This window comes from Salvia hispanica, chromosome 6 (assembly GCF_023119035.1).
Source record: "Salvia hispanica cultivar TCC Black 2014 chromosome 6, UniMelb_Shisp_WGS_1.0, whole genome shotgun sequence".
Lineage (NCBI taxonomy): Eukaryota > Viridiplantae > Streptophyta > Magnoliopsida > Lamiales > Lamiaceae > Salvia > Salvia hispanica.
Genome location: NC_062970.1, coordinates 12285812 through 12301726, shown reverse-complemented (window position 1 = coordinate 12301726; position 15915 = coordinate 12285812). Strand labels below are relative to the sequence as shown.

The window sequence follows — 15915 nt, the reverse complement described above, 5'->3', positions numbered from 1 at the left end:
ATAATTACATTAAAAAGAAGCAAAAACACAACAAAAGTAGCAAATACAAGCCAAAATCCAAAAATAAATAAATACTGTAACAAAATGACATTTTAAATTCAGAAATCTCAAAATGACTCCAAATTTCTTCTCAACGCATTTACATCACCGAAGAGGCCCAAATACGATCTCTCCTTCTCTCCGCCGTTCAAATTATACGGCGGCGCCACCACTTCCACTTTCCCGCCAGATTTGTTTTCAATTTCCTGCAATTCGACGAAATCCTTCTCACTTCCATGGCTGTGGCTCCTGTGCAGAAAATCTTTCAGCTTCCATCTCTTCGAATTGCACCCGGCCGAGCTGCTCTTATTGCACCGCCCTTCTTCCTCCGCCTTCGGCGGCCAAACGCAGTAGGTCACCGCCGCTACGCCGTCGATCTCGTCCGCATCCTCCGACGAGCTCGACGACATCGCAATCGTCGTTTCCCTCTCCTCTAGAAACAGCTTCCTCAGCGGAAGCCGGATCTTCGGAGAAACCGAATCGCGGACGCTATTTTTAATTCCGATTTCATTCTTAATTGCGACGCGTCCGAGTGAAAAATCTCGATTGAAGACAGAGTAAACCGGACGGATCTCACCGTTGTGGAAAATGTCGCCGGCGGAAGTCTGCGACTGCAACTTTGAATTCCTCGCCGTCATCGAGAACTCAAATTCTTCCTCATTTTCATCGCAATTTTTCCTCTCGTCGGAAAATTCATCGGCTGTTCGAGCTGCGATTTCGGCGACTTTGCAGTAGCTGCTGAAGCTGGGGGAGAGCGATAGTGCTGTGGTCACCTGCATTTTATCAATTCGGAGAAAAATGCACAGCACAAAAATGGTTCAATTTCGGTTTGAAGGAGAGGAATAATCGTGTAAGTTGGCGGTGTAGATTTATAGAGCGCAAGGATTTCGAAATTGGAATAATCGCTGTTGTGAGAATTAAAAGCAAGAAAAATTGCAAAGGAAAAGGTTTGATACAGTGTGGTACGGTGTAGGCGGTTATACACGTGTCGGATGATGGTTGATTCCGGAATAAAATTCGGTGCATTCATTCCATGAGGTTGACATTTACCTTTTTTTACGGTATGAATAATTTGCGTAGGTTGATTGGTTGATAATTTTGAAATTTGTTGGCATTTATGCTTAATTATTTAATTTTTGTATATCTATATAAATTTCAATAGTAATTTAATAATTCTTGTTCTCTTTTACAATCTTTTGCCCATGCAAAAGCTATAACAAATTAATACAACCACCAGCTGGTTCAAATAATACTAATAATATGCGCCGACTTGGAATGGAGTAATGATGTAAATGAGGTATTGAAAATAAAGATCAGTGCATTGTATTCCTAAATTTAGTTGAGTCGTAGAAACCGGTGAAGTTTTGAGAATGGTGAACCAATCATAACTCTACCAAAACTACAATTCTATGCAAATAAAACAAGGCAAAATATTAAGAAATTACGTTTCTGTATTGTGGAGATATGATTAATTTGCTTGGTTTATACGTAGCGCATGCTACTGATAATTTATTTGTCTTTCTACTGATAAAATTACATTAATTCATACGGTGGCTTTGGTTTATACGCTAAGTTGATTGGTCTATATTTTGCAATTCTTAATTATCTTTATTAATGTATGGAGTATAAAGTTTATAAATAGTGATATGTTGTCATTATTCCATGTTAATGCATTACAAATCAGTATATGAAAAGGTTTTTAATTGAACATTTCTTTATATAATTGGCTATACACTAATACTGCAAGATAAGGTTGACAATTTTTGGCATGACACGATAACACGACGCGAACCTGTACGAAATTAATGGGTATGTGTCAAGGCTTATTGGGTTCACGCCCTTATCGTGTCGCCACGATAACGACACGAAAATTTCGTGTCGTGTTCATGTTACACTTAAGAAATAATATTAATATATTATAATATTACTGTATTATTTATTTATTTATTTATTTTAAATTTTAAAAATTTAAAAATTTAAAATTTAAAATTTTTTAAATTTAAATTTAAAATTTAATATTAGAAAATAATATTAATATATTATAATAATATTATTATAGTGTCGTGTCATATATGTGTTGTTATCGTGTCGTGTTGACCCGAAGTGATTCGTGTCGTTTATGGGTTCGTGTCGTGTTCGTGTCTGAGGATAGCGGGTCGTGTTCGTGTTCGTGTTTGGAGTTTTCTTAACGGGTCGTGTTCGTGTTTGTTGTGATCGTGTCGTGTCGTGTCGTTATCGTGTCGACACGATAACGACACAACACGCACAATTTGCCACCCCTGCTGCAAAACGCTCTTAATAATTAAAAAAGTGGAATTTAATGCATAAGTAACTGTATTTACAATGTAAGTTAATTGTAATGGAGAAAATAAAATTTTCACCCTTTCCATAATTTGAACTTTGGTCTGTATTTATCACCAAGGAAGATGTATATACCCATCTTAAATATTAGCACAGTCTAAAAATAATTTTTATAATAATCATTTGAATGATCCCTTAACATATGTAGATTATCACTTTGCCTAAGCCTGCCTAATTAGAATCAATAGTTTTAATCATACTCGTTGGCACTGAGATGGTTTGGAGTACCTAAACTCATGCAAGAAATTAATAATCACGCTAGAGTCGTTTAATTAATAGTGATGGCTACATAATTGAAATGAATTATGTAAATAGAATTTAATGCTGTCACATGTGACCGATGAATCGAGTGAGCTTGCTGAGGAAGTAAAGTGAGTATAATTAAATCGATGGTCTTTTGAGTACTGGATGAAGCTTGTCTGCTGGTTTTGATCAATTTAATGATTGACAAATGATGGTTTATGCTCTAAAATGTATTATCACAGTAATTGTAGACTTTTAAGTTTATTCGTCATTTGTTTCTTTGTTTCTTTTATAATACTACCATATTATAAAATAAAAGTAATTAATTTACAATTAGAAACCTCCAATTATATATTTGTGATACACTAAAAAATATCATCAATCTTGTTAATCTGTCAAATATATTTAAACTGTTGTGAAGCATTTTTGTGATACAAAAGGATTTTTTTGGGTGAAGATACAAAATTACAAAATGATTTTTAAATGTTACTCCCTCTGTCCGCGAATAGAAGTCCCGTTTTTCCATTTTAGTCCGTCCGCGAATAGGAGTCCCGGTTCACTTTTACCATAAATGGTAATAGGGTCCCACCTTCCACTAACTCATTACACTCACATTTCAACCGGAATCGGTCGTCCAATTCCGACCCGCCGGTTGGGAACCGGCGGTTAACCGCCGGTCCGGTTGGGTTTGGCCACCTCTAGTCCCGCCTATGAATGAGACTTCTAATGGCGGACGAATGGAGTATATAAGCTATTTCAGTTTAAAGCTTTTTTGAATAAATCGAACCTAATGGGCTTGAAACGCGGTATTAGTTAGTGATCTGGGCCTATGAGAACTATTTCATGAGTATAATAGTGAAATCTAACCACTTTGATTTTGATTTTGATTTTTGGAAATGAATACGTAATGTCGCGTCAAAATTATGTACACACAAAAAATTAATAAGAACAAAATTGTGTACATTTTCCACTTTTGTGTTTTGAATAGTGGCTCCCGCTTGTATAATTGAAAGTTTTAGATTTTTATATAGAATGAATTTTAAAATTGGTGTATGGATAATGAGGTTCGCACGATTGAAGTCTCTGAACTCGAAAAAATTACCACAAGTTTCCGAAAAATCATTAATCAAATTTTAGGTCATTCTCTAATTTTTTTCCTATTTTACCTTCGAACTTCTTTAGGGTATATTTTATTTAAATTTTTAGTATTTTAGGAATTCAAATCTAATATTACATATATTAATTTATAGTTTCAACTTAAACTATAAAAATACAATTTGCATATAAATAGATAATAAGTGAAAATATGCATTACATTCTAAAAGTATACTACTGCATATATTTATAATATTTACAATTTAATAACAAATTATAATAATAATAATAATAATAATAATAATAATAATAATAATTATTATTATTATTATTATTATTATTATTATTATTATTGTTGTTGTTGTTGTTGTTGTTAAATTTATGTACAATTGGTATGGTTTGAGTTAGAATTTTTTAGTATTATGTGCATTTATCTTTATAAACGTATTAAAGTTTTAAAATTAATAAAAAAGATAAACTTATCCATATCCAAGCGTTTACGACCACGCCACTAAGGCCATCTCCAGCCATTTACGTCAAACTCAAACCCATTTTTGAGTATACGTCACACCCAAAAGTAGTTTTACTCCAACCATTTACACCATATTTAAGTTTACACCATTTTTGAGCATTGTGTCTAACAAAATTTTGGAGTAAACACCATATTTGATGTTATTCTATTAAAAAATCCAAAAATGGGTTTGAGTTTGGTGTATGATTGGAGAAATTATCTACACTAAAAATGAGTGTTGGTGTATTATTGGAGATGGTCTAACTAGCGTTGCCCTTGACCATCACATTTCCACAACATCCATTCTTTTTTGTCGTGATGTGAGCATGATGTTGGCGTTGACATGCTCAATAAAAGAATCGAGCATGACGTCTACGTTGCCCAATGCTGTGAGAAACATATCATGCAATTATTGCGCGCTCTTCAACCAATAGCGTGTCGTGCTTTAATTTTTTTAGAAATAATAAAAAAGTTAAACTTACCCACGTCCAAGCGTTGATGACCACACCACTAACTAGCGTTGCCCTTGACCACCGCAATTCCACAACGTCCATTCTTTTTTGTCGTGATCTGAGCATGATGTTGGCGTTGACATGCTCAATAAAAGAATCGAGCATGACGTCTACGTTGCCCAATGCTGTGAGAAACATATCATGCAATTATTGCGCGCTCTTCAACCAATAGTGTGTCCTTTTTTAATTTTTTAAAAGTAATAAAAAAGTTAAACTTACCCACATCCAAGCGTTGACAACCACGCCACTAACTAGCGTTGCCCTTGACCGCCGCAATTCCACAACATCCATTCTTTTTTGTCGTGATCTGAGCATGATGTTGGCGTTGACATGCTCAATAAAAGAATCGAGCATGACGTCCACGTTGCGCGATGCTGTGAGAAACATAACATGCAGTTATTGCGCGCTTGTCAACCAATAGTGTGTCCTGCTTTAATTCTTAATCAAAACTTTGATCTCTTACATCTACAAAATAAATATCTCCATCCTCACTACAAGTTCATCAATTAGTATTAATAATTAATAATCTTATTCTTTTTCATGCTGATCGGAGCATAAAATTTCTAAAACCTAAAACAAATGCAATAAGATCTTGGACATCAATGTACATAGAAAATTAATCTGAAAAATTCAACATCATGATTCATGAGTCTTTATAACGAGTCCCATTTCAATATATTTAATTATTTATTTCATTTATGTGATTACTTAGACAACCACTATTACTAAAGACAGATATTGACATATCTCTCCCTCGTCAAAGTAAGTAAATAAATGCAGGCATGTAGTCTTGCTATGCAAGTAACATCAAGGGATGTCTTATTTGAAGGGTCGTTAATGGAAAACTTGCAACTTGCAATCAACCCCTAATCTTGACTCTTCGTACTTGTTTAGGCCCATACTATTCAATTATATCATAGTCTACCATTTCAAATATATTCAGAATCGAACTAAAATATCCACCGATCATATTATTCAACTATTCTTTCACATCTAGCTTTTGACGTTTTATACCATATGGATATATAGCCTCAAAATGCGTTTCTAAAAAAACTCAAAAATCATCTCGGAATAGGGTATAAAATTGTAAACTAAAACAAGAGTAAAAGCTAAACTGATGAAATTCAACACGAAAAATCCTGAATTACAACGCCTTAAAGTAAAAAGAGTTTAGGTAAAGAGTAGTAAAGCTGGGAAGAAGTCTAAGGAAAAAAGAATTCCTTATTGTTTTTACTCCTTCCTTTATGACTGACTGTATGTAGTAATCTTTGAGTAAATCTTCCATGGTATGTATGTCCAATCTTGTTAGGTTGTCAGCTTCACACATACTTCTCATCACAACCAACTAACTATTCTTCAAATAAGAAACCTCAAACTTCTTCTCTTCATTTCCCCAAAGCTCTTGAAACACCATTCAAAGATGATTTTGTCTGCACAAGTTTACAAAGTAAGCATCATCAGTTTGATGGCCTAAACTCAGGAATTCAAAAACATTTGAACTAAAACACAATCCAATCAAATGATCACCAATGTATACCTTGCTCCTATAAGATTTTATGATGGCCATCAGAAGCTCGTCCCCTGCTATAAGCCTCACGCGTTGAATCATTTCGTGCCTTGTTACCTTCTGCTTCTGCAAATCAAGAGATCAAACATGTTAAAAAACTGCCTTCACCGATGCAAGAAACCACACATTTTTATGAAATCATACATACCCTGTAATCACTGTGAAACTTAGAAATGGATTCAATGGCATCACTAGGCAAGAACTTGGTCAGTGTTGCAATGAGGCTGGGGAACGGCATCCAATCCGATTTCGGAACTCTGGGAGTCTGCAAATGCCTCTGCTCTTCTGCAATCAAAACAGCTGTAACTCATTATTTTCAAGTAAACATACAATCAAGAAACTCAAACACATCAAAAACATAACTAGAAACGAAATCCTCACCTCTGTGAGTAGGTGATGCTTTGAAAGTGAGCACGTATTCGGGCAAGATGTGAGTGTTCATACGCGAACTCCACACAATGTATTTTCGAGGAGAGGCTAAATCATCAACGCCGGAATCAAACTCTTCACTACTCGGATTGAATTGCTCGGAGCCACCCAAAACAGCCTCCATTTCCCCCATTATCACTCGGCAAAGCAACATGTGCATTAGGCCATCTTCATCAGCAATAGCCAATGGCAAACTGAACACAAACAACACACACTCACATTAACATTAACTAATCCAAACTCCCATAGCCAAAACCAACAAAAACTAGGGTTACCTTTCAACAGGTTGATTAACTGGGGAGAGATGAACACCATATCCGTGACTCCCATTGGTCGCAGGAAGGCAGAAGCCATGAGAGAGAATCGCATTAATCTCACTCTTGGAACCTCCAAACCAAGCGTATTTCACATTGGGATCGCCGTCGCACTTCATCCCCACCGCCTTCGAGTATATACAGAAAGATTGAAGCTTTGCTCTGCTAACGAAGCTCGAGAAATCAATCCGATGAATCCCCTCAATTTTGGCATCGAATCCACTCCTGCCCAAGCTCGACACAAAGTTTTTCGTAATTATCCCATAAATCTCCTCCCCGCCGCCATTTCCGATCTCGTTTTCTCCGCCGGAAACGCCGCTCTCGCAGTCGGAGGGGCAAGAATCGCCGTTGAATACATCACTATTCGAATTTACAGCGTCTGAATCGTGAAGAAGATCTTCAAAGAGCGTCAATTTTTTGCCCTTCTTTTCAGCTGAAACGTGATTCGATCCAGAAACCAAATTCTCGTCGATTTTCTCGCTGCACATCGCGACAAGAGTTTGTTTGCTTGATCGACACTCAGAGAAATTTCGAAGAAGGTAGGAAAACTAGAATTTGCTAATCGATTTGAAAAAGTCCAATCTTAAAAAAAAGTCAGCAAACCAATAAATTAAAACTAGCTGGAATACGGCCATAGCACATCTCTGAAAACGACACCTAAAAATTCGTAACGAAGAAGAAACGAAGCTGTAGAATTGAGGAAGTGAAAAAGAAAAGAATGGATTCCTACAGAAAAGAAAGGCTTATATCTCAAAGGAATCAATCCCTCAAGAAAGATTCGACAAGTAAGCAACCCATTTTGCAAGACTGAATTTTGAAGAGACTAAAACAGCGCAAAAGAGGTGAAGAATTCAAAAGCCCATTTGGCAAGAAGCAAACTTTAGCAGAAAGTCACAGATCAAAGCGTAAAGACTCTGGCGTATATTAAGAAACAAAGGTTTCTTGGAGAAGAGGTATGTAATGCAATTCAGTGGGGAAACGAAAACATACTAAAAAAGGAGCCAACGGAAAACACCGCCTCCGGTTTTAGTGTGTGTTGAGGCGTGCGTGAGTTACTAATTTTTTTTATACGTATTTTGGTTTGGGCAGTCAGTTTTGAGGAGCCGGTGGTTTTGAAGCTTAATAAGGTGGTCGGCCAGATCATATCTTACACGATGGGGTAATGTATAGAGCGTGGGGTTGGAAATGATGATTTTGCCCTTTGACATTATCTAGCAAGTGGTGGACAATCCGAACACGGGGTTCGAGGTTCGAGGTTCATGTACAAGTCGCGTTACGAATATTCAGGGGTGTTTACGTTATTTGCAAGTAAAATTTTGTTGGGTTTGTTTGTTGAGTGGAATCCAAGTTTAGGTTCAAAATTAATGTGTTTGTTTAAGTATATTATTAAATTGTATAAACTGATTAGGATTTTCACAAGGTTTTGAACAATATTTGGAAAAATATTATACGTACAATAAATACTAAAAAGTTAACGAAAGAGTTAAATAGGGATATACTCTATATTAAAAAATGAGTTAAAAATATTACAACTTTTTTCCTTAAAACAAGTCTATATATCTGGAAAAGAAAATTATGTATATATAATTAATGACGGAGAGAGTATTAAGTTATACGTATAAGTTAATTGAGTTTTGCTAAAAATTGAAATAGGTCGCCAAAAACTTGATGCACTTTTTATTTGCACTATAAATACCTGCAAGTATACAAAGTAGGTATAGTATAGCAAAAGGTTAGTACCGGATATCGAACACGGGGAAGACGTACACAAAGTGTCTATCTCTACTAGAACTCAATTACTATCTGGAGAAACAAGAATTTTTTTTTGAAAATTTTTGAAAACAGAAAATATTAAAAGCAGTAAACAACTAAATGCAAGCAAATCACGGAGAGAAAAGTATAGAGATAAGGGAATTCCAGGGATGTGCTTTCACTTTTATGGTTATACAAATTCCAAACTACAATACCCTAGCACAGTTAATACTTTGAAAGGACGAGTCACCTAGCTTATGCTCATGCGATACAAACGTTGATTACTAACATTAGGGTTGTCAATCCTAATACGTAACTCCAAAAAGCTCCTAAGACCCTTGAAAAGTCCTCACTCTCAATTAACAGTGCCGTTTTAAAGGAAGCTAACTGTAGTGTCTACTAAGTGGATCTAACTTGCTAGAACTCTGTCACAGTTATGAAGCAAGTTATATTAAATCATACATAATTGTGTCACTCAATTACGAAGCATCATGATTAACTTAGGGAAGAAACAAAGTAAAAACAAAACGGATATTAAATAGAAAACGGAATTGTATAACCAAAGTTGCTACTAACACATCCCTAGAATCCTATGAGTTTAGTTACACATAATTGAATAAACTAAAAACATAGATTGAAGGGAAAACAATTTGAACATAAAACTAAAGCAAATAAAACCCGTAGGTAGAATCCTTGTCGTTCTTGATGTTCTTGAAATCCTTCTTCATCGGCTCAACCACTCCTCCTTTGCTAACATTAAATCCTGCAGGGGGTTGCAAGTAATTATTGTTAGAATAAGAAAGATTTGGGTGCGGACGGTTCCCATTATAATTATTGAAATTACCGCCCCCCTGATTAGGGCGATAATTGTTATTGTAATTTCTGGGACCGCCTCCTTGCACGTAGTTGATTTCTTCCACAGTTGACACGGCAGTTTCGGGTGCCGTGACCGCCACTATGGAAGTTGCCGGAATTGGATCTTCCTTCCTCGAGACGTCCATTTGATCAATCCTGACTCTAAGTTCTGCTAGCTCCTTAGCAAAAGAACTTTCTTCGGCCTCTTCTATGGCTGCTACTCTTCTCGTGGCATGCCTTTCCTTCGACCACCCCCGACTGTTGGTGGCGAACTCCTCGATCACCGCCATGGCATCCTCTCCTGTCTTTCTTAGAAATCCTCCATTTGCCCCTGAATCAAGCATAGCACATATTTTTTCATTAAATCCATTATAGAGGATTCCTACCTGATGGTCTATGGAAAAACCATGGTTTGGGCACTTTCGAAGAAGAGCTTTGAAACGAGCAAATGCCTCATAGAGGGGCTCGTCATGGCCTTGTATAAACTGAAAGATCTCACTCTTGAGCTTCAAAATAGTGCCTGGCGGGTAGTATTTGTCGAGGAAGGTAGCTACGATGTCCTTCCATGTGGAGACCTTTTCTGGTGGCATACACTCAAACCACTCCTTAGCAGAATCAATCAATGAGAATGGAAAAAGTCTTACCCGTATGGCATCGTCGTCGACACCATTTAATTTCAAAGTGTTTGCGATTTCCACGAATTTGGAGAGATGGCGGTTAGCATCTTCAGTCGCCCTACCTGCAAAAGGAGTTTGCTCGACCCTTTGGATAAGGGGCATGCGTAACTCAAAATTGTTAGCATCAATACGAGGACCGTCAGGAAAAGTGATCATATTCCCATGATTGAACATGTTCATCACAGGTAATGTTTCTCTGTTCTTCTTTTCCATGGCTTCTCGGGCTGCTCTTTCCGCATCTCTCTCATCCATCAGCAACTTCACCATCTCCTGCAGCTTCTCAATATCTGTTCGGTCACCCATTGTTCCTGATCCTTTTTCACTTCTTATTATTCTACGAGTTCTTTCAAGTTCTAAATCAAGCGGCTCTAAGATGTACTTCCCAGAACGCGTTCGCATACAAAACCTGCAAGACTCGAAAACAAAAACAAATTAAACTAAAAAAAAAAAAAAAAAATTAAAACAGAAAGCAATAAAAATCCAAAGTAGTAAAATTATCCGTTTGAAGATATCACTCCAAAGTGAATTGTCTTCCCCGGCAACGGCGCCAAAAACTTGATGCACTTTTTATTTGCACTATAAATACCTGCAAGTATACAGAGTAGGTATAGTATAGCAAAAGGTTAGTACCGGATATCGAACACGGGGAAGACGTACACAAAGTGTCTATCTCCTACTAGAACTCAATTACTATCTGGAGAAACAAGAATTTTTTTTTTTGAAAATTTTTGAAAACAGAAAATATTAAAAGCAGTAAACAACTAAATGCAAGCAAATCACGGAGAGAAAAGTATAGAGATAAGGGAATTCCAGGGATGTGCTTTCACTTTTATGGTTATACAAATTCCAAACTACAATACCCTAGCACAGTTAATACTTTGAAAGGACGAGTCACCTAGCTTATGCTCATGCGATACAAACGTTGATTACTAACATTAGGGTTGTCAATCCTAATACGTAACTCCAAAAAGCTCCTAAGACCCTTGAAAAGTCCTCACTCTCAATTAACAGTGCCGTTTTAAAGGAAGCTAACTGTAGTGTCTACTAAGTGGATCTAACTCGCTAGAACTCTGTCACAGTTATGAAGCAAGTTATATTAAATCATACATAATTGTGTCACTCAATTACGAAGCATCATGATTAACTTAGGGAAGAAACAAAGTAAAAACAAAACGGATATTAAATAGAAAACGGAATTGTATAACCAAAGTTGCTACTAACACATCCCTAGAATCCTATGAGTTTAGTTACACATAATTGAATAAACTAAAAACATAGATTGAAGGGAAAACAATTTGAACATAAAACTAAAGCAAATAAAACCCGTAGGTAGAATCCTTGTCGTTCTTGATGTTCTTGAAATCCTTCTCCAACTCCTTGCACAATTGAAGTACTCTAGCTTTTGATCTCTATGAATATTGCAAGTAGTAACTCTCTTTCTCTATGAATGTGTTCTCCTCTTTTGATGAAGCTTGAGGTCCTATTTATAGGGGAAAATTATTCCTCATCATAGAAGGAAAAGATCTTCAAAATTTGGTAAGTCTTGGAGCAAATCTAGGGCTGGTCGGATTCGCCGCCTTTCTCCGGCGGGCCGCCGCACCTTGGCCGGCGGTCGCCGCGTTGGAGTCCAGAGACTCTGACCCTTCGGTGGCGGACCGCCACATGTCCTCCGGCGGTCGCCGGGCGAGACTCTTCTCCTAGCGTAAATTTCCGAGGCGGACCGCCACATGGCTCTGACCGCCGGGCGCCGGCGGTCGCCGTACAACTTCGCGGCGGTCGCTGGTCGCCGTCTGACTCCAGATTTCCAGACTATGCGTTTTTACTCCCCTTTTCGGCTCAAATATGCACATTTCTCACAAAACACGTCAAAATACCAAAATGTATAAAATATGCAAATAATGGACATGTAGAGTGATTTTGATAGTAAAAACGGACCAAATAATGGCCTTAAAACAGTGCAAAATCCGAGAAGAGGAAGTATTATGTATATTAATTAATGACGGAGAGAGTATTAAGTTATACGTATAAGTTAATTGAGTTACTAAAATTTGTTTTAACACTGTGATTAAAATATACTCCATTAACAGAATTAAAATTCGTAATATTTCAACTATACTAATTGATACAAAGGTGAATTTCATCTCGCCTCTTTTGCCTTTTGTTTGCTGCTGGGATTGTCTTGGTTTTTGGCAGTGGTGCTGCTTACTCTTTGTTGCTTTCTTTGTTGGCGGGAGGTGTGTTGGTCGTGGCTTTGTTGCTCGTTTCTTTTGTGTCTTTGTTTTTGGCTTGTTGCTTGTTCTTGTTTGGCGCTCTTGTTGTCCGTTTTTTGTTGGGTCGAAACATTGTGCTCAAAATATACTCCATTAACAGAATTAAAATTCGTAATATTTCAACTATACTATGAGTCACGTGAATTTGAGTTTTTGACATAATACAGAATGGTCTTGGGGAAGAGGTAGTTAAACAAGTACTCTACTATTATAATTTATCTTGTGTAAAATTGCAATTGCCTAATCACAATTTATTAAATGTGCATACATATGTATCGGAGAGAGAGTGGGAGAAAATGAAATTGTAATTTTTATTAATATTATGTTAATGAAATAAGCCAATTTAAGTGTTTGGAAAAGGAGTGTTGATTTTTATTTTTAATTTTATTTTTCTAAAGGTGTAATTTTTATTCATTGCTCTCACCAAACTTGCACTAATTGTGATGCCTGTGTGACCACAGGGTCAAATATAGTATATTTTGTGATTTTTATGGAGTAATTTCCTTAAACGATGATTAGTTACTGTAGCCTACTATTACTATTTTCTTCGTGCGCTCATTTAATTTATTTCATTTCGGGACGATGAATGTCTTCTTAATGAAGAAAATCTAAAAGTCTATTTTAGAAGAACCAAGAAATGTTATCTGATAAAATCAAAACAATATCTATACTAAAGGAAAAATCTGAAAAGTATAAAAAAAATGTAAAATATCATATCCCACGACCTTTTGATTTTCGCTCACGAGTTGTGTAAAATATTTTGTGGACTTTGATATAATATACATGAAAACGGCAAAACATGCAAAATATGGATGGAGTAGGTCAAAAAAAGAGTATGATTCGGAAATGACGTGTGTGGATATACGTATAATTAAAGGTGTTCACATTTTCTACAACTCCTCAATTATTTATGCGAAAAATAGGACATATGCTACTTGCACGATCGCAAAACTTTGGGCCAAAGAAATGAACAAATATAGATGAAATAAAAAAGAAAAAATAAATAAGCTACTGGGAGTGCTCTAAAGGTGCAAAATTATTTTAGAAACCGTATGAAAACTCGCCACACACATTTGATTTGATTTGTTTGCAGTACTTTGACAATTTGTCATATTGATATTGTTATATGATAAATTTGACAATTTGTCATCTTGTTAATATATGTTTAATTTGACAATTTGTCATTTTGTATTTTATAATTTCTCATTTTTAAATTTGATTAGGAGTGAGTTGTATCTTCCTATGGGTTTAATTTGAGTGAGATGTCTCTTCCTATGGGTTTATTTCTATAGCTGAATGGAACAGTGTAGTAAATGATGTTGGTGTCAAGAGGAAGAATTTTTTGAGAAGTTAACAAATTCTTCATCTTATTTTATGGGAATGCTGGAATGTAGAGAAAAATACTTGTCCATCCTAAGAGCGGTGCTTACGCAGTTTGTGTTTACCAAACCTTTTCAATTGCACACATTGCAAAAGTTTTTGACTAGTTGATAAATATGCACATACAAATATACAATACAATGCACACAAAATACATACACGTAGGTACTATACACACTTCGCACATTATAGATAAAATTTACACACTATACACAATATTGCACACACTACGTGTGTATAGAATATGCAATGTATATTTTGTTTATAGAGTGTGCAATATGTGTAGAGTGTGCAGAATGTGCAATATATGTATTTTATGTATAGTGTGCAGGGTGTGTATGTGTGTGTGAGTGTGTGTATTTTATACACAGTGTATATATAGTATGTGCAGTGGGTGTGCACAAATTCAGTTTCATATCAATTATTTCATTTTTATCAAATATAGAATTTAGAATTAAATTATAATTCCATTCCAATTCCAGGTACCAAACGGAGCCATAATACAGTTGAGTATATATATTTTTAAATAATTAAAAATGAAAAGAAATAATTCAATTTTTATAAATTCCAATTCTAATTATATTGTCGATTTCGTTAACTATCTTAGTATTATACCAAATATCAAATGAAAAATAAAAAAAAATTATTAACAAATTTAAAACAAATGGGACAAACGGTGGTCCTCATCTATAATCAAATGTGTTCAACTCATTGGAACATTTCTTCTTTCCTTTTTTATTTCAGATAAAAAAAAGCCACGGTAGTTTTGTTACGTGAATATTTGAAATACGTAGCATACTAGCATGTTTATGGCTAAAGTATTAATCGCACATCAGATGGGGAAATTTAGGACCGTGACTGTAAACCATGTATCTTCTAAAGTTAAAGCGAAGGTTATAAGGTACACAAAAGTTGAACTTTGAGGAGTTACTTAATGGTAAAATATTAACTAGATGATCAATGATAACCTGAGTTTCTGTCTTTGTTTCAATCAATTACACTACTAAGTTTCTTAAAAAAATGAAATTATTACCAATAAATAAGAAAATAATACAAATAAAAATAACGTGAAAGGGCGACACAATATACAGGGGATCGAGTGTTCATATCCATAACTGAAATTATGTCAAAAATCAGTCATTGGATCTTGTGATGTAACCGTTGGATTAATGTCACGTGTCATCCAATAATATAGATTGTGTAGTCTAATAATGTACCTTGACTAATAATGTAACACGCGTTAGTCTAATAATGTAGATTGTGTAGTCTAATAATGTAACGCAAATTAGTGAATAATGTAGCTCGGATATTATTATCACAATCATCCAATCTAATGATCCAAGGGCTGAGATTCGCTTTGATGTTTTTACATGATTTCACTTATTGACTATAGTGCACTCCTTGTTATGCATTCCTGAAATATGGAGTAGAGTCCACCATAAAATAAAAATTAAAATAATTATAATCCTAAATAGAGAGATTGTGTGAATAGATATAAAGCTAAAAAAGTGTGCCAATAAAATGAGTGGGTCAAGAAAAGTACAAAATAATCCTCTATGACTTAGGCATTTAAGTCCGAATATCAAAATTGGAAAAACAAAAAACATGCAAATATCAAAATTCAGAGACCTCAAATGATATTATAAAAATCCGAGGACTGTATATGTGCAAACAGAAAAGTTTAGAGACTTTTTTATAATTCACTATAAACAAGTAGATTTTTCTTAAAATCATCAACAAGTTAATTCTTGTGACAAGATAAATTCATGGTCATCATGAAACCTCATAAAAGAAAGTTTTCACGTTAAATATCATCAACAAAAATCCATGTATAATGTATTTAAAAGAAATCTTCTTACGCTTTGATTATTAAAATTCTAGTGATTTGTAAATAAATTCAGGAGTATTAG

General features: G+C 35.3%; 2 protein-coding genes, 1 long non-coding RNA gene and 1 other non-coding gene across 5 annotated transcripts; 1 reads left to right on the top strand and 3 right to left on the bottom strand.

The window, feature by feature from the left end:
• On the bottom strand, nucleotides 1-922 carry LOC125197131. The gene has a single exon (XM_048095841.1). It carries the CDS (start codon nucleotides 816-818, stop codon nucleotides 108-110), a length of 711 nt encoding a protein of 236 aa, XP_047951798.1. The 5' UTR covers nucleotides 819-922; the 3' UTR covers nucleotides 1-107.
• A 3577-nt stretch (nucleotides 923-4499) lies between these two features.
• LOC125192728 lies at nucleotides 4500-5166 on the bottom strand. The gene is made up of 3 exons (XR_007171461.1): nucleotides 4981-5166; nucleotides 4732-4886; nucleotides 4500-4636 (listed from the first exon to the last, which is right to left on the bottom strand). It is a non-coding gene; the product is annotated as an uncharacterized LOC125192728 (long non-coding RNA).
• A 698-nt stretch (nucleotides 5167-5864) lies between these two features.
• LOC125197143 (probable inactive poly [ADP-ribose] polymerase SRO5) lies at nucleotides 5865-8189 on the bottom strand. 2 transcript variants are annotated; one of them, XM_048095853.1, is made up of 5 exons: nucleotides 7033-8189; nucleotides 6710-6951; nucleotides 6477-6628; nucleotides 6299-6394; nucleotides 5865-6191 (listed from the first exon to the last, which is right to left on the bottom strand). In XM_048095853.1, exons 1-5 carry the CDS (start codon nucleotides 7557-7559, stop codon nucleotides 6147-6149), a joined length of 1062 nt encoding a protein of 353 aa, XP_047951810.1. In that variant the 5' UTR covers nucleotides 7560-8189; the 3' UTR covers nucleotides 5865-6146. The 2 variants fall into 2 exon arrangements, with proteins under 2 accessions (XP_047951810.1, XP_047951811.1); XM_048095854.1 differs by having other exon boundaries at nucleotides 6477-6613; nucleotides 7033-8021.
• A 1891-nt stretch (nucleotides 8190-10080) lies between these two features.
• Nucleotides 10081-10187, top strand: LOC125197586. Its single transcript, XR_007172122.1, has one exon. It is a non-coding gene; the product is annotated as a small nucleolar RNA R71 (small nucleolar RNA).
• Nucleotides 10188-15915: the final 5728 nt, after the last annotated feature.